The sequence below is a fragment of the Amphibalanus amphitrite genome, unplaced genomic scaffold (genome assembly GCF_019059575.1).
Source record: "Amphibalanus amphitrite isolate SeventyFive unplaced genomic scaffold, NRLGWU_Aamphi_draft 002218F_arrow, whole genome shotgun sequence".
In the NCBI taxonomy this organism is placed as follows: Eukaryota; Metazoa; Arthropoda; class Thecostraca; order Balanomorpha; family Balanidae; genus Amphibalanus; species Amphibalanus amphitrite.
The window spans coordinates 29,240-48,256 of NW_024883708.1; the positions used below are offsets into that span (position 1 = coordinate 29,240).

A 19,017-nucleotide genomic window follows, 5' to 3' on the forward strand; every position below is an offset into this window, starting at 1 on the left:
GCGTCTAGCTGGACGGCGGCTGCGTCATCTGCCGACAGCTAACTTTAGACGCGTCTAGCTTGGAAGTCTCCGTCCAACAGTTAGACGCCAAGTTAGACGTTAACTTGGACGTCTGCTCAGCTAGACGTCAGTTGGACGCCAGTGGAAGTCTCCACCCCAAAACAACTTTTTCTTTGAGAAGAGTCTCATTTAATTGAGCACTAAGCAGTGAGCACTGAGCGAAAACAGTCATGGTGCCCCACTGATAATAGAGTAGATGAAATAACATGGATAGTTTAGATGCTGTTCTAGCACCGATGGTTGACTTTATGCGGCAGGGCTTTACTCCACCGTGCGATAGAATGCACTGTTATTCGTCGCTTTCCGCTTCCGGTTGGCCTGCGATAGCCGCCGACACGGAGGGCTGTCCCGCTGTCGGTGTTTCCGACTATCATAGTCTGACAGGTTCCCGTCTGTCGGTACACGCCTGTGCTGTCAGTGCGCTATCCGTGGTCAACAACGCGTGGCCGGCTGGCTCATCAGTTATTACCGTAACCACCCCCACCCCTCCCCTCCCCCAAACATCAGGCCGTGCGGTTTCGTCACGTTATGTCCCCCGGAACCTGGGCTGCAAGGAAGAGAGAGAGAGAGAGAGAGAGAGAGAGAGAGAGAGAGAGAGAGAGAGAGAGAGAGAGAGAGAGAGAGAAAGAGAGAGAGCGAGAGAGAGAGAGAGAGAGAGAGAGAGAGAGAGAGAGAGAGAGAGAGAGAGAGAGAGAGAGAGAGAGAGAGAGAGAGAGAGAGAGAGAGAGAGAGAGAGAGAGAGAGAGAGAGAGACTGGGATCAAATCAGTTTCAGTGGAAGGGAGATGAGGTGAGAGCCGGAAGATTGGCGTGAAATCGAATTTGGTCGGATGTTTGAATGGGATATAAAATGCATTGAAATCGAAAAAGTGCTGAGAATGAAGAGAGAGTACCTACCGAACTATTTCTTTCAAAGCACGACCTTAAAAACAAATCATATGAAGCTGCCAAGTTGTGAACTAATCTGTCATGAGTATGGCGCCGACATTACATCCAAAGCTATATGGTTATTCAGACGGGTGCCTATACTGGCATTCGCTAACGTCTAATTACTAGAGAAAACGTGGCGGACGAGCCGCGCGCTGCACTGCCGGTAGTCTGTACTAGGTAAGCCTTGGGCAAATCAAACAGTAATTCTAGATCCGTCCCCAGACGGCTTTAGCGAAGGCGCCTGAAGCTAAGCTGTATGTAAGTACCGCATAGCCCAAACTAGCTAGTACTTCTCCCTCTCAGTAGATGGCGGCACAAGTATGCGACTGGATCGGTAGGCTGTGCCGGTGCGCCTGAAGTTAGGCTGTACCGCATGGCTCAGGCTAGTACTTCTCCCTCTCCATAGATGGCGGCACAAGTATACGCCTGGATCGGCAGGCTGTGCCGGTGCGCCTGAAGTTATGCTGTACCGCATGGTTCAGGCTAGTACTTCTTACTCTCAATAGATGGCGGAACAAGTATGCGCCTGGATCGGTAGGCTGTGCCGGTGCGCCTGAAGTTAGGCTGTACCACATGGCTCAGGCTAGTACTTATTACTCTCAATAGATGGCGGAACAAGTATGCGCCTGGATCGGTAGGCTGTGCCGGTGCGCCTGAAGGTAGGCTGTACCGCATGGCTTTTGCTAGCACTTCTTACTCTCAATAGATGGCGGCACAAGTAGGCGCCTGGATAGTTAGGCTGTGCCGGTGCGCCTGAAGCTGGAGCCGGCACCGAGTGCCCATGCCCCATATCAACTTCGTGAGGCATTGTTATGGGCTGGTTACATAGTGTTTTGACGAGGCTCTAGCTCATTGATTCAGCGATAATTTCGATGCAATGCTGCTCATGTCGTTGAATGAGATCGTTTTGTAATTGCAAAGCGCTGTTGGCACGTTTTGCAACATTTCCAACTGAGCTATTGGCTTGCAATTAACCCAATGTAAACGCGGCTATAACCTATTGACAGGAGCGAAAAATGATTAGCACATCAACTCCCCGAGTTCCAGCATGTGTCCAATTGTCTCAACATTGCTAGATTATTCGAAACCGTGGAGAAATAGCCCTTAGTGACTAACATTGAGCTGTCATATTAGAATCTAATTTAATTAGATTTTTAATTTGTTGCGGTCTGCATTGCATCACTTTCATTACACCCCAGGAAAATTTAACAAATTCAGTTCCGCTATGAGAATTCCTGAATTAAATGCATTCCACGAAATTCTTCGTCGATTCAGTAGGATTACAGCAAGCAAACCCTACAAAACCGGAAACGTGCCTACACCTACCTAATAAAACTCTTGTTTATGCGATGCTGAACGCTCAGCCCCGCTTATTTTCCAATAAGGGACGCGTCTTATACACAAGCCGGCTTGGTCCCAGGCACTCCCATCTCCATTTTCCTTCTCAGCTCTCACCGAAGGTCCAGTGCTCGAGTCCAAACGAGGATCAGGTGAGCCGTGTGGTGTGACCACCGTCCGTCTATCCGCCGACGGGCTGTGTTGTGATACCGCCGGCAGTGCTCCGTAATGAGTGCCGCGGGCGCCGCACCGGTGACAGACCACACTGATAGGCGGGCGCGCCGGCGGGCGCACACAGACACATCAGGGTATAAGCGGACACACAAAAACACAGACACAGACGGATACATGCTGACAGATACGCAGATGCAAATGAGGACTCCGAAGGGATACACAGACAGACGGACACTCAGGCGGACGAACGGATATACAGACGAACGGTTATACAGACGGACAGATGACAGACGGATAGGTATACAAATGGATAGATAAACAGAATATAGGTATAGACGGACGGATATGCAGTTATAGAATACACGGTTAATGTTTCATGGAATATGGCACTGCCATGCAGGCTGCGTTCTCAGATGCAGTCTTATAAGCTGACCGCCGTCGGTTTTTATGGCGATTTTCGTGCCACATTCAGAATTCATCTGAATGAAAAAGACATCTTATAATAAAGAGCACTTCATATTATCATATCCTCCGGGACGGTTACCACTTTGGAGTCGATCTCCTCAGGCAGCCACATACCAAAGTTGAGGAAGAGGTGGTCTTTAACGAGTTCTCGAATGGAGGTCGGAACTGCGTCGGCGAGTGTTTCCGCCCGTCCCGTCGAGTCACTCCGACAGTGCCGGAGCAGGACAGGCGTCCCGGGAGTCATGAGCGGCAGCCGACGAGCGCCGCTCGCCAGTCGTCGCCCATCCGGCCTCCGCCCGCCAAACTCACGCACTAACCGGCCGATGTAGTTAGATTAGGGCGGCGACCGAGCGCCGGCGGACTGTCTACGGAGGCATACGTTCGTTCGGGAGTGCTCACGTCGACAGGCCGGGGAGTACCGTCGAACTGCATGGAGCAGGACGGCCCTCACCGGTCGCAGGAGCTTGGTTGACCGCGACCTCACACGCACGGGCACTGGTCGTTAAAAACGTATTCCTCTGGCCCCGAGGGGCTGCTGCTTTATTCGCCACATTGTACACAGTTTCACACGCGCACCAAATACATACTACTGACACTATGAAAGGATGATCTATAAAATGTTCACTGGCAACCCTGTCAGGATGAATCATTGACAACGATAGTGGGCTGGCCAGCCAACAGGGGCCAGCGGCGCGCCGGCCGCCCCCCAGCGGCCGCCGGCCGGCCCGCATCAGCACCTGGCACCACCGATAAGCGTACTTTAGAACACGCATGACACGACGCCCGACCGCACGGGGCGGCGGGAACTTATTGCGGCCGCGGCGGCGGCGACTCCCTGAACGGCAGCAGTGCCGCCGGGCCCGGCCGCGGCGGCGGCGGCTGCGGGCCGGATCGTGAGTTTACATTAGAGCAGCACGGTGACACGACGCGGGCGCGGCGTCAGCCCGAGGGCCGCTAATATCTTCATCGATACGCCGAGACGACACACACTGTCAGGCGCGCACGACACACACGCTCACATACACGGACAAACAGACAGGCGGGCGGTCGGGCGGTCGGCCGGAGGACACTGCGGGCAAGCCACAGCAGTCGCCTTAGCAGCAGCCGCCGCAGCAGTAACCACAGCAGCCGCCGCAGCCGCAGCCACAGCAGTGCCATAGCAGCAGCCACAGTAGCCGCAGCAGTACCGCAGCAGTACCGCAGCAGTACCACAGCAGCCGCCGCAGCAGCCGCCGCAGCAGTACCGCAGCAGCTGAGCCATAGCAGCCGCCGCAGCAGTGCCGCAGCCGCAGTCCTGCAGCCAGCAGCCGCCGTCCCTATCCGGCCGGGCCCGTCCACCCGCCGGGACACGCACTATTGGACTAATGTGGATGCTGGCCGCCGGCCGGGCGGGCCGCTCTCACCGGGCTCACGCCGGGCCGGCCAGTGGCTCGGCGCCGCCGTCCAGCAGCGAGGCCGGCGTGGGCGGCAGCTCGTCCTCGATGACGCTGTCCGGGAACGGCGGGCCCTGCCAGCCGGGCGTCAGCGGCGTGGGCGGCAGCGCGGCGCGCAACTGCTGACCGGGCGGCGTCACCGGCCGCGTCACGTCGCCGCCGCCGCACGACACGGAGACGGCCGTGGGCGCGGCGCTGACTGAGACAGAGTCCCAGCTGGACGTCTTCCTCACCACCGTCTGAGAGGGACAGACAGGGGAGCGGGGCGGTCAGAGGAGAAGTCGATGAGAGGGGCCAGTGGGTGTCGCAGAACGACGGAGAATCAGCCACGGAATCCTCAGTTACAGCTAGTCTGCTATATTTTGTCAGGAGACGCCTACATTATTTATGAGGACAAGGTCGCATGAGTCTGATAAGGTTTTAAAAGTTCATGACTATAATGATGCTTAAAAACGTAGTTATATAGTTATATCGAACCAATACTGAAAGCTATGGTAACAGATGGAAGAAAATGGTGTCAAAGTCAATATATTGAGGCATCTTGGGTTTCGCTTTTTATTTCGAAAGGAACGAGACCTGAGAAAACTCGTTAACAGTTTTATGTGCTCTTGAAGCACTTCTACTGGTTAGTACGTAACCCATAAAGCATGCTCGAAAACGTCATAGTTTAGCCGCAAGGGGTAGGAAAAACCGGAAAAACACTCCCCCAAACAATGTAAGCATTCCACGGATCGTTAGTTGAGCTAATATACATGCTAGTTATTGAGCAACACGTCATCTACAAGAAAGACTCAATACCAAAACGGAACAACAAGGAACCTTTGGACAAGCAAAAAAACTGAAACTTAAATGGTAGGTTGTCAGTCAAACTCTCTTTTTCGCAAGCATGAATTAATCGACTATTACAGTTTACAGCATTCACGAGTCTTCCCGATCACACCTAAAACAACCACAAATCCCCTGACGTGCAAGGGGTTTTTGGGCGCCCGGACTACAGTGGTCATCGGCGACCCCTGACGTGCAAGACAGCTCACAAAACACACACACCCACATACGCACACAACCAAAACACACACACATTTCCCCACAAGCACACGCACACACCGCGCCAGTCGCCGTCAGTCGCGCTGGCGCTCTCACCTGCTCTACCTTTACGACTGCAGTGGCGGTGGTGGCGGGCGTGGCGTCGGCAGCCGTGGTGCGCAGGTGACCGGCGGCCGTGCCGAGCTGTGCCAGCTTTATGCTGCCGCCCAGTCCCTGCGCCAGCAGACGCGAGACAGGCACTGCCGTCAGCTCCTTGTCCCCGCTCAGAGGGATGATGCCCGACGCCGGCACGGCCACCTGGGGGAGGGGAGGGATGGTCAGTCGGGGATGGCAAACGTGCGGTGCTGGTCATTGGTCACTCAGGCACTGGTCAGACAGGAAGACTCAAGTGAGCAAATGACCAAAGCCAGAGGTGAGCAGCTGGTCTCCAGCAGTCATTTCTACGTCCACAAAAAAGAGAAATAGCTCTATCCGTGCAAAATTTATCACTGAAGAACTGCAAAGCATTATCTTATTACTTCAGTACACCAAGTGTTCCCCCTCCTCTGCACCATCTCGGTCCAGTCGGAGCACCTCCGTCCCCCAACACAACCTACGAGCATTGCGTTAGCCCTTGGCCACAGCCGACGCTAACCCAACTTCGCGTCAACCCAAGGACAAAGCCGACGTTAACCCAAGAACATAGTTGACGTTAACCCAACGACATAACCGATGTTGACCCACCTCAAGCCGCGAACGTAGCACACCTGTATGGCATTTGCCCGGGAGAAGTCTGTCGGAGAATACAATGCTTACCTGTATGGTGTTTGCCCGTGATACGCCGGTCAGCGTGATCGACTGTCCGCGCTCGTCATCCCTGACAGCTGACTCCACCGTGCGCCGCAGTGTGTCCTTGAACGAAGTGGTGAGAAGGTGTCGCGCCGCCACCGTCTTCACGGGCATCGCGTGGCCGCCCATCAGGGCCGAGAGGCTGACCCGCACTGGCTGCAGTGTCGTCACCTGGCGGACAGGTAAGAGGTGGGAGTTAGCGCCGCAGCCGCCAGGGGTGAGGGAGGGAGGAGAACGGAGACAGGCAAGGGTAAGGCGTGGTCATTGGTAAATGTATCTCTTTTTTACGAGTTACGACGAATACACACTGTTCTCAAGTAATGTTGGCAAGCTACTCTGGCTTAACCCTCGCCCTGGCAGGGGGGGGGGGGTCGATGCGACCCCCCCTAAAGTTTTTCGAAGATAGCGTAAAAACGGCGGCGCGCAGCGCCGCCAAATTTGGCACAGCCTATGGGGCAACCTTTTTACATATGACCTGAAAATTTCAGGTCCGGGTGACCTTGGGTCAGGTCACAGGTCAGAAAAACCGGTACAAGGTCATGGTCAAATTTCAATTTTCTTTTTGCACCTGTCCAACTCACAGTTTTCGACTGATTTCCTTCAAACTTTCAGGATGTGTTAAATTCACCGAGTTGTATAACATATAGTCCGGTTTTTTTTTAGATCACTGACCTGAGGTCAGTTAGAGGTCATTACGTCGTAATGTTAAGCCTATGGGAAAATACTAAATTCGGAAAATACTGAAGATATCCGTTTCGTTTTATCACTTTTGTGCTTTGAACCCACGGTACTTAACAGCAGGTCACTTGGTGCTTCTTTGTTTGGTGTACTTATCCATGGTTCAGGTCAAATGAGGTCAACTGAGGTCAAATGACGTTTTTGCCAATAACTTGGCACATAATGACGCTAGAGCTTAAAAAATGGTATCATTGTGTTCCTGGTGTTCAGCCGAATCAAATGATATGCGATATGATGCAATTTGGTTAACTTGAACTTAATTTATTAATTTAAGTTTACTTAAAATCTAAGAAAAACTTGAAGTACACTTAAGCAAGCTAAAAAGTATATCATTCGACGCGCCTTGACGTGCTGAGTTCACTGGTGCTTTTCTTTTTGCTCTATCTTAATTATATCAAAAGTTATAAGCGAAAAACTTTTGACCTGTTTTTAGCGAAATTTTTACATTTATACCCCCCAAAACCCCCCTAAATATTGACCCAGAGCAACCAAATTTGCACAGGGGCGAGAACTCCGGGGAGCCCACCTACCTACCAAATTTGGTGTTTCTAGGTGCCATAGGAGCCAATCGCGAGGGGGGGTCGCATCGACCCCCCCTGCCAGGCCGTGTTATGAAAAATGCCCTGCCAGGGCGAGGGTTAAGTTCTGATTGACGTGAATGAGGTGCCACTGTCCCAGTTTTCAATTAAAGTGCATCTAATATAAAATCAATACAATTTATCTAGTCTCAATCAAAACCGTAGCGACCCAGTTATCATGTCACAAATCAAAAAACAAAATTTCACTCTTATTTTGTAAGAAGGAAACCTCACAATGAGTACGCACATATGATTAAATACAGCAGATGTCCCACCTTGACATCCATGGCAGACTGGATAAGACGGACGCAGGATTCAGGCAGTCTCGGAGTAGTTGGAATCCGGCAGGAACACTATCGGGAACGATTGGAGGAAGAGGACACAGGCAGGGTCCGAGAGGACGGTAGAGGCTCCACTGGAAGACAACAATCAGTAACTGAGCATCACAGTAAGTGGATATTTTTTTCCCAATACTGTTACCATACACTAAGAAATCTGTTAGTGGTAGCAGCTCTTGCGATGTTGAGCTTATGGCACGTGAAATGGCCTCCCTTCTGGCAAGTCGCGCGGTACACAAATCGTTGGATTATGCATGTCCACCATGTAATGAACATGCCATCGACGAAATGAAGCAAGGTATAAAATATTATTATCTAAAACCTCGTAGCCAGGCAAGAGGGCTTATGCTTCAACAACACAGCTCAAGGCGGGGTGTTGAAATAGCTAGTGGGGCACGTGCTCTGCCCCTTTTTAGCCAAAGCCACCTCCCGCATCACCCTGCAAAGATCCGTTTCCGCCCCCTCTCCCCCTCCCCGTATCCCTCCCGGCATTCTCACCTGGCTGGTGGGAATCTGTAGCACCTCTCCCATCGAAGTGGTGATTGTAGTCAGCGGAGTGCCAGCGTGGTTTATCACCGCGTGGTTCTTCAGGCCCTGGCCCGTCTTGTAGCTCTTCCCGCAGTGGCACTTGAACGCCTTCCGTATTCTGAGAGACAGACGGCGGATGTGTCAGGCACACTGCTAAATCTGCAGCTGTATATTCAAAGCAGTTCCGCTGCTGTATGCAAATGCGCGGTTGGTGAGCTTCATTAAACTCTAATGGGATTTTCACAGCAGCAATGCCCCACTGAAATTAATGGTTAACCATGAGCTCAGCTAGCCAGCCACAATTACAGAGACATTTATACCCTTTACATTTCCTTTGTTATTGCATTTACGAGTAGGCCTTCTTATTGAAGGCATGATTTCCATTTTTAGAAAGTGTTGCATAACCCAGCAAAACAAGGTTTTGGCTCTAGCTAAAATGCTACTGTACTTTGTAAAATGTGTCCAAATTTCGCGAATTTACCCTCGATCTGACAATCATTTACACTATGCACCTGGCGGAATACAAAAGAAGAGGCATCGGGTGGGTGGCATAAGGTCAATACAACCGATGTTTCCGTGTTAAATCGAGCGATTTACATCAATGACATGGTCTTTCAGTACAATATCATTCAATGATAATAAAAAATCGTAGAAACGGAAAAACACGATCTGCTAAAATCATAACAATCTTTTACCTTGTGAACTTTCCTTATCTTGACTAAAGCCTGAGACAAGACAAAAAAGGATTATCAAATGAAAATCATTATCAAAGTAACCGCCTATAAGTCGCACAGAGCGAGCATCAGTCTCTCATGAACGAGATACCTACTTTGCATCCTTCTTGTGACCATTCTTGGCATGGTACTTGATACCATTAACGTTCTTGTAACGCTTTTTACAACCAGGTACTGGGCAAGAGTATGGCTTCTCTTCATTTGCATTGGGATTTGTCATCCTGGAAAAAAATCAATTCGAATTATACAGTGCTAGAAGGGTATAGGGGCATTCCATGTCAACCGGGACAGCCAAAATCAGCCACCTCTGCGATTTTGTTCAAACTTGGTATACTTGTTGGCTATTGGGTGAAACCTCTGAGGGTTAAAGGATTTTGTCATATGCCCTCGGGCTACAGAGATACAAGCCGCTAAACTTCTGCTTTTTTAGCAGAATTGGACGTGTATTGCAATCTTGAAAGATCTATAGCTTCAACATTTTTGAAGCTATTAATTTCAAACAAACGGAAACGTGAACACGAGGAGTTATGCTAGTTAAATTTGGTAATTTTAACATTTTTTGGTGATTTTGAATTTATTTTATTTTGAATTAATTTCTTTAAATCTAATTTGTGAAAAATGGGTACCCTTCGATTTTGCTCAAATTTGGACATTATCTTCCACCACACATAAGGCATACGTGCTGAGAAAATTAGAGTGGGCCAACGATAACTTTGGATGATATAGCAACAAGTAGTGCAACGTAGCACGGGCGATGGAAGGGGCGGATTTCGCCAACCCCACCTGTTTTTCGCCAATAACTCACGCCATAACTATTATATTAACGTCAAACTTTCAGCATCTGTCCAGAATTGAATTGCAAATCCTCCTGTGCAAGCAATAGGTAAATCGGTCCACAACTTTTCTAGTAATAGCGGTGTAAAGTCAAACATCTTGCCGGAGCGGCGCGGCGGCCGGCGTCGGCCGTTGCCGCCTGAATGGTAGACTGTGCCGGCGCCGGACGGTTCCATCTTTGCACTGCGCTTCTTACCGCTGATTATGATCGATTCGTGTCAAATTTTGTGTGAAGGCTTAAAAATGTACAGGCAAACTAATGGTCAAATAAATACGAAAACCAACTGGTAAAAATTGAATTATTAGGGTGCAAACACAATCTGTGACTGAAACGTTTCCCGTGTCGGCCGATCCCCGCGCCTTTGCCGGCGACATCTTACTCTTAGCAGGCCACTAACTGCCAAATTTATGGTTAGATTATCTAAAGATTCTCATAACACTACAAATGTCGTAAAAAGGAAGAAATAGGAAAATCGGCCAGTAACTCTTAGAGCTATGGGCGTATAAACGCAAAATAGTCACCATAGCAAATTTCATCACGATTAACCTCATTTGATCTTGAAGATATTGATCTAGGGCCATGAAATTGGCACACGATAAAGTTCCCCACAGCCCCACCTACAATTCAAATTCCGTTTTTTATACCTTTTTTGGCTAAACCGGGCCTTCCTCCCCTAGCGCTGGGAGAGTCAGGCGTATTTCCTTTTTGCAACCAAAGAGAGGCGCTGCCCGAAGAATGCCCAATTGCATCATTAAAAAAACTGGCTTACATCTCCGCGATGACCAGCTATCTCCGTGGCTTAGTAGTTAGTGTGCCGAGTGTACCCACCTCGTAATCTAAAGGTGGCTGGCTCGTGGCCGGTTAGCCTCAAGTGTTTAAACACGCATTCGTTTTTTAAGTAGCATCTGGCCAGCCGGCAAATGTCGTGAGGGCTAATGTTCGTATCTAAGTAGCATTTGGCCAGTCGGCAACTGCCGTGAGGGCTGTACATATTTACGCATGTTAGATTAGGTCAGGTCACGTCAGGTCAGGCTAGGTTTGCTTTGGTTTGGGGCAGAAAGAAGCATCTCCGGGTAGCGCCTCTCCTTGGTTGCTAAAACGAAACTCGCGAGTGCCAGACATTCCGAAGTCCAAAAGGCAGTTACGTAGACGTCGGCCCATTCTGGATTTTTTATATGATGTAGCTAATGTATGGGAGGATGAAATATGTAAAAATCAGCAAAATCGAAGGGTACCCATTTTTCAGAAAATCAAAATTTATTTTTTTTAATTTTAATTTAGTTCATTAATTAGCTAATTATGTCAATATTGTTATCCTCAAATTAAAGCCTGATCTATTCCCTCCATTTCACACTTTGTCTCATGGTGATATGTCTAAAACTTCAATGGTTATGACGCTTTAAAGATGATAATGTGCCTTGCCTAAGTCAATGTTTGATGACGTGTATCTCGGAAACGTGACGTCATATCTTGACAAAAACATGTCTCCTTTCTTTTCACATATAGATGAGTAGTTTCACAAAGTTTCGCAAAAATCGGAGGAGGTGAGGTTCAAAATGGTCATTTTTTGTCTCACTTGACGTGGAATGCCCCTATACGAACATGTAGATCATGCAAATTTAATTCTCTTCAAAGAAGGCAAGAGCCGCGATTGACAAAACTAGATTAGCATTAGTATGCCAGATTACCTAATCCACAACTCAGATGAAATAAAAGAAAGAGAAACATACAACAACAGAAAAGTGACTTTGTGCATCTGAAAATATTTACCGATTACCTTGCTAAATGCCCGACGACCAACATCACAAAAAGCTCCCCGATCTCCCCGCTGTCGACTGAATGGCGACAGCACTGCCCGTTCGTGGTTTATCCACTCACTTTGAGCCGTATCGCATGATGAACTCGGCCGAGAATTCTTCCTGAGTGGTCCAAGAGTCGTTGCTATCCTCCGAGTCTGTCATAATGTCGTACTCTGGCTCCTCGCTCGCCACTGTGGAAGACATGACGGGACAGGGGAATGTTAGACGGTACCACACGATCGAACTAAGCCTACAAGAGGGTCATGCATTTGCTGTATTCAGGTATGCGTAAAAATAGCATGCGTAGGTTATCCGTATTCGTAAAAATAGCAATACGGGAGCCAGAACTATCCATATACTAGAAATGGTAAATTGTAATCCAATTTACATTGAAATTACAAAATATTACAAATTACACATACTTATAATCATACGATAGGCTAAGATACACCTTGCAAGAGGAATTTGAGGACGTAAGAAATGACGCTGTAAGTTTTCCGCTCATAACACGGAAAGCCCTCCTTACAGTATCGCTATTAACATTTTACCAAGGATACAACCGTCTAAAGTTAAGCACCACATGACCCAGGGTTGAACTCTAAAACCTCCAAACGATCCCGGTGACTTCCCCTGAAAATACTCCTGGCACCCACTCGAGCCAAATGCCCCTCTGCACGTAAACGCTTTAACTCCCACTGTACTGTATGACCCATCACCTCCTATTCTGCTGACATTAGCTCTGTTGGCAGCTCTGCAGTGGGTGATCTCAGGTGGGCTGTTTAACTCCACCGGCAAACATTCGGGCTAGGTTGAGAGGGAATCCCATACGCCGGCGCTCGGACAAACCAATAACAATCGGGACGGACCCCAGCTACGGCGTTATAGCTCGTGAAAAGCGGCGATGGTTCCAATGAGGAGCAGTCGATAGATCGCAGAAGCCCACAGCACGCGTCCCCATGTCCGTCGAAGGTCATCCCGGCCAGACAGCCACGTAACCCGAGTCGGATGGGCGGGGGGAGCAGGTGTCCTTTCCGACAGGAGGGGAGGGGGAGGGGCGGGCGGCTATCAGCTAGCGGCAGAACCGGCAGTCATCGTCCCCGGGACGGAGCCCAAACGGCATCCGATAGCTGCAGCTGCATGCCACTCATTGAGACGAGTGCTTGTAGATAATTCCAACTGATACTACCAAGATACTCCCCTTGTCATAGCTGAATGAGTGAAATTACTATCGTTGATACCCAAACACATGATCATGCGTCGAACATGGCGCAAATACTTGGCCGCTTCCTATTCGCATATTCACTAATATGTCGTTAAAATATTGCATATGACATCAAATTTACCCGCCAGCCTCTAACTAGCGTGATCAAAGTTCTATCAGACTTTTTTCAACACGAACACAACACGCACACAGCACGCACACACGCACACATCGGCCGGAGGACGGCGCCAGCGCCACTGACCGGAGGGTGACGCGCTGCCAGTGGAGCTCGCTCGGCCGAGGGTGGGCAGGCCGGCGGACCCGGCCGTTCCACCACCGCCCGTCTGCTGTCCGTGGTTTGGCCCGTGAGAGCCGGCACCGGCCGCAGGAGCCGTCTTGGCAGCGGCGGCGGCGGCCGGCTTCCTCGACGGGAGGTTGGTGTAGAACCGGAGCGCGGAGCTGAGAGGGATGCACGACGGCTGCTGCCGCTCCTGCTGCTCCTCGCTGAACGGGTCATAGTCTGCGGGAATAGGGAGAGTGGCGGGGTTACTTTAGCCACCGCCTGAATGAGTTTCCCGGATCGAACCTTTGACGGAGTCAAGAAGGGTTACGTGAGGCTGTTAGTGTCACCTGGTTTCGTGAGTCTGTCAGTGTCACCCGAGTTCCTGGCTGATCGAGTCAAATAAGTACTAGTCGAGAGCGACGGGGTTACCTCGGCTCCTCTTTGACCGGTTCCGCCAGACAGTGATGTTGAGGAAATTCATGTCACATTCACAGCCGTAGGGATTAGGAATATGTTTTTTAGACAAATTTGATCTATATACTTGTACGAGAGGATCTTCATTGCCAAGGCCCAAGTTAAACAGAGCTATTGCATACGTCCTGACCTCTACCGCCCGATCGGGAAATTGCTGACATGGAGTTTAGAGTCGAGTGTTTATCGAGTCCACATAGTCGGACACAGGCCATCCTGTTCACACATTTCATCTGTCCTGTACTGCGACCACTGCAACTGACTGCAGACTATACCTGTCAGGAGCAAATAACGAGCCCCTCAGTGGCTTGATCTGAACTCTCACCGTGGCACCTGATGGCTCAAGAGACACTCTCGCTGAACTACTAGAGGAGACAGACAGTGCTGATCACTGTCCAGTTTTTTTTTTTTTTGAAGGGCTAACAACAGAGCATGATCCTGCTTAAAAGCTTAAAATTGGGACCACTCAGGAAATAACACATAGTACAGGAAAATGCTCTCTTTGGATTGGTATGTGTATAATTGTGCATGATGATATAATGCACATTGAGGTTTTGTGTGTGTACTGTGAATCATGTAACACTGAACAGAAATAACAACATGCAATGGCCCCTTGCATATAAAAACAAATACCTATCATTTATTAGAAGCTATCTTATTACTCAGCTCCATAACACAAAATGCAATTAAATGCTAAGTGCTATAGCAAATGGACAACACAAACCTCTTACAGTTTGCATTTCCTGTCCTGTCACACAGGAGAAACACATTCTGAGAAGCACCAGACTGGGCCTGCTGCTTCTCCTATGCTCATCATAAAAATATAGGGGGTGTTCCAGACAGAAGGAATTCATTCCCCTGGCAGACCTATCATAACTACAAACTATTTTGTAAAAATGAAAGCCTCTAGCAAAAGGTGCACCATTTTCAATGCCAATAGCTCTTATCCCCACACTGCATGTGGAAGGCTTGTGATGTCAATGCATACATAATATAAAAATACATTAATATGTACATACATCCAATATATACATACATCCACACATAGGTACATACAATATCTGATAAACCTTCACCTACCTATTTAGAAAATGCATGGTCTGTAGATGTTAAACTATAATACAGTTGGTGACATACCAGGGAAATAAGCTAAAATAAGAGTGCTCTATTTATTGCTCCTGCCCCATGTTGAAGAGATACCCCTAAAAACGTGATCTTTTATCGGCCCTTACGCAGCAAGGCAGTAATTCTCAGACCGGTGGATGGTATCAATAGAAAGAGAATGCGTCAAAGATTAAAATGAATTAATTGAAATAACATTAAAATATTAATTAAGCGTGGAAATTAGCCCCAAACATAAGCTAATTATTGCTTCTACCTCGGCGACGGCGCTCCCCGCAGTCAGCGGAGAAGCTAAAATAAAAGCCACCATCCTCCTCCGTAAGTCAATTTTAGAGCGGCCGAGCGGGCCGATGCGGGGCCACCAAACTGAGGTAAGACGTGGCTAGCAATTGCAAACCGCCATAGAAATCAGTATCTTAAGACGTACAATATGGGATGATTACTCTGAAGCTGGAGTGAAAGCATGAGTAGATTGCAAGAAACGAAATGCATAGATTGGTTGAATTATGTACAATAGGCACAGCTCAATAGATGAAGCCATTTCTATGATGTTGACATTTGACATAACCCTTCCTCTCCTCACCTATGACCTAAGTGCATTGGCAGTTACCGGCATAGTTTTTGAGCACGAGTTTAATTCGCCATCGGGCCGCAATGCATGTTGCTAGGCTGCTGCAATTACAACGAACATACGAATACTGCCTTCATTTGTAGACGTTTGTTTTTTAAGCGGTCTTTGACGTACAAGGGGGCATACCTGTCGACAACTTGAGTTTCTCCGAATTTCAAAAACTCCCAGAATTTCAATTCCTTATGCACTGTTGTAGGTACAGCTACGTTCACAAGTATTCGTTTCCTCCTGTTCTAAAAAGGATGATATTTGTCGATTTCGTGCGTCGCTGATAAGAGGGTGCGTTTAATAATTAAGCCCAACGCTTTCCGCATCCGCGAGTACCTACCTTCAAAAGGGAACAACAGTTTCCATTTATTACACTATGGGACATGTGACAAAATGACCACTGGAACACGCATGAAACGGAGCTCATATTCCTAAAAATGTCTACAATCACTTCCTTTCTGACACTATTAGCAAATACCATCTCAAGTTAGGTGGTTGACAGACAGTCAATGGAGATCTGGGGAGACTGAGTGATGCCGATTCACCACTTAACTGATATGAGGGCTGAGGGCAGAGAAACAGGCAACATGCACAACTGACAACTTGACAAGTGACAAAACACTACCAATATTGCGCAGTGCACAACATATTACAGCGGCCAGCCCAAAAAAAAAAAAAAAATGCTTTTGGTGGCTAATTGCAAAACAAGTCACTAATAAAATATGTCTTAGTTGCAGCTGAACACTGCACAATGATCGCACTGTTCACGCATTGAGTGAGATGCCACAGGTGGTTTGAATCACACTTTGATACAACTGCAAATCTGAAGTGTTATTATGAGATTCATGCCTCCATGATCACAGCACTTTGGTTGTGGTTGGCATAACACTTGTAGTCTGCAGAGTTCCACATGAACTGCAGACACCTCATCTGGTGGTCTTCATGTTGCTCAACTTCTTCAGGAGGCAAATGTCAACCACCCAGCGGAAGCATGGTCCTGCAGAAAAGAAAGGTAATGCATAAGGTACAAACATTATCTGCTGAAACAGCCCCTTCTGTTGGCTGTTATTAAACTTTTAACATAACATAACAACATGTATTCCATATATATTACAATTGTTGAAGTAAAATACTGCCGGCTATTTCAATACCAGAAAATGAAATTATATTGTGGCATAATTCACATGCTCAGCTATCAGTGTCAAATAATAAAATAATTTAAAATTTGGCATATTCTATAAAACACATTCATAGAATTTTCTACTTCACGTCACAAGGACTCACAATCTTTCTGTTGGGTGTTTGATTGACGCATTAACTAAGTTTGTCTTAGGTCTTATTATTACACAAAAAAAATCATATTGCATTATTGTATCAAAATACTGCCAGCAATAACAAAACAAGAACATGAAATGTCAATGAGCAGGCCGCCTTTCCTAAAAATGGGTTACTTTGAAAATAATTTTAGTTTCTTTTAAGGAAAAGGAGAAATGATTATCAGGTAATTATCAGAAAACCACTCAACCAGCAAGTGGCTGGGTGGTTTCACAGCAAACATCAAGCCAAAACATATATTTACATTTATCTAACAATTGAGCCATTTGACTACCACAAGGATATGTGAGCAAAATAAGAATCCAATTATCCAGTGTTGACTTCCTTGCAAAGTTTATGCCTTATTTTATGAAAACGTGTCACTAGAATATGATACTTATCATCGAATATTATTTAATTTACGATTTATTTCGATCGAAACCCACATGGAGTCACGCGCCATTTTCGTCGACGATTAATATGATCGTATTTCATGAAGAGATGAGGGGTTTCAATGGTCTTTCAAAGCAATAATTTGATGCAAAAATTGGTAGGAAATAATATAAAGCTGGTTCAAATGGCCATCAACCATTTAAAACACCGAAAATACTCACAACTCCGTCCCGACGACCACGCAGCACCGCGCACGCCACACTACTGGCACAATGCCAAAACTGCTGTCACAGCAGAAATGTTTTTTATTCTCGATTGCAATTATGGAATTATTTATTAAACAGAAGACGATCTTTCCGAAAAACCGACTGATTTCATACACAGATGCATGGAAAATAAAAAAATCCCGGGAAATTTATTTGTATTGTTTTGTCGATTTTGACATGCTCCTAGTTTGCAGCCATATTTCGATATGTTCTACAGGGAGTTCAGAATTATTTCAGGACCAATCTTTTCCTCGTTCATTTTCCCGTCGATCATGAAATTTTTAGAGCGGAACAATTAGTTTCCAGGCGGTCCGAGCGGTTTTCGTGAGAAGGGTGCAAAAATCTCATTTTTAGAGCCTCGACACCAGCTCAACACAGGACCCTATGGGAGACGGTGAAGTAGCGGGAGCAATAAATAGAGCGCTCTAATTTTAGCTTATTTCCCTGTAGTGTCACCGACTGAATAACTAGGAATATGGATGAAATGATCAATTATATAGGAAAAAGCCAGCACTTATAAGCAGCTTCAGTTTAAATCAATAGGTTCAGGTTATTTGCCACCTATGCATCAGATTTTCTGAAGAAATCAAAGTTCTTTTGAAATTGTTTTGTCAAATCCACGTTGCAGAAAATGCAAACATAAAAAATTGTGTTCAATCCAAATAACTTGAAATGGGATATTATTCCAAACTATTATGACTTATGAGCCTTGCGGTAAGGTCGGGAAGGAATAATTGGGTTGCACTTCCCACTTCAAGCAAATTATTTGGATCCTTGCTGCTTGAAAATTCAGCAAGAGGCACGTTTTAATTAAAAATTGATGTTCATTTATAAAACTTGCTTCATATTTTTGTATCAACTGAATTAAATCGAAAGTGGGCGTTGCAGCACGAGATTCGATATCGAGGCAATAATGGCGCATACGCCCCCCTCGAATATCGAGGAGCTTTTTTAGGACTTACCTATGTGCGTTTCCTCGATGTGTTGTATCAAATCACCCAGCGATGGATACGTAAGCCCGCAACCATTGAATTTACAAACATTTACCAGGAAAACTGCCATAATCCACTCGGTTCGATATCGGTCTTCAGAATGCCCCTTAGCAACTGGCTCCGGTGCACAAGCTCATTTTGAACGCACTCACGGAAATTATATACAATTTGAAGTGTACAGGAGTATATGACACTGGTGACTAGACAAACAACAATATTGCACAGAATTTAGCGATGAAAAGTAATTGCCAAAGTTCCCCTCCCTAGCGATCGGCCCGTCCCCCACGTAGATTTCCACTCCGTGTTGCCAGCTCCGGCGCAGGTCGTAAAGCGTACCAACTACCGTACGAGCGTACCCAAAAGTCTGTGCCAGGCGCGATATCGTACCAAAAATCAGTTTTCGAGCTGGGGATGGAACGGAGGGGGCCTAGAAGGGGGTCCACCGTCCGGACACCGGAGCGATGTATTGATTCGGTGCTAACACATGCAAGCGCATCATGAAACACACCGAGTAAAACGATTTGATAACGCTAGG

The 19,017-nt window shown here is 47.3% G+C and overlaps 1 protein-coding gene across 2 annotated transcripts; it reads right to left on the minus strand.

Annotated features, from left to right (window-relative positions):
• Positions 1–3,477: 3,477 nt before the first annotated feature.
• LOC122376637 lies at positions 3,478–18,791 on the minus strand. Of its 2 annotated transcripts, none has more exons than XM_043356528.1 (8): positions 18,453–18,791; positions 13,285–13,542; positions 11,901–12,012; positions 9,283–9,408; positions 8,424–8,571; positions 6,239–6,442; positions 5,549–5,740; positions 3,478–4,638 (listed from the first exon to the last, which is right to left on the minus strand). In XM_043356528.1, the coding sequence occupies exons 1-8, from the start codon at positions 18,550–18,552 to the stop codon at positions 4,375–4,377; spliced, it is 1,404 nt and encodes a 467-aa protein (XP_043212463.1). In that variant the 5' UTR covers positions 18,553–18,791; the 3' UTR covers positions 3,478–4,374. The 2 variants fall into 2 exon arrangements, with proteins under 2 accessions (XP_043212463.1, XP_043212461.1); XM_043356526.1 differs by having other exon boundaries at positions 5,540–5,740.
• Between the last annotated feature and the right edge of the window lie 226 nt (positions 18,792–19,017).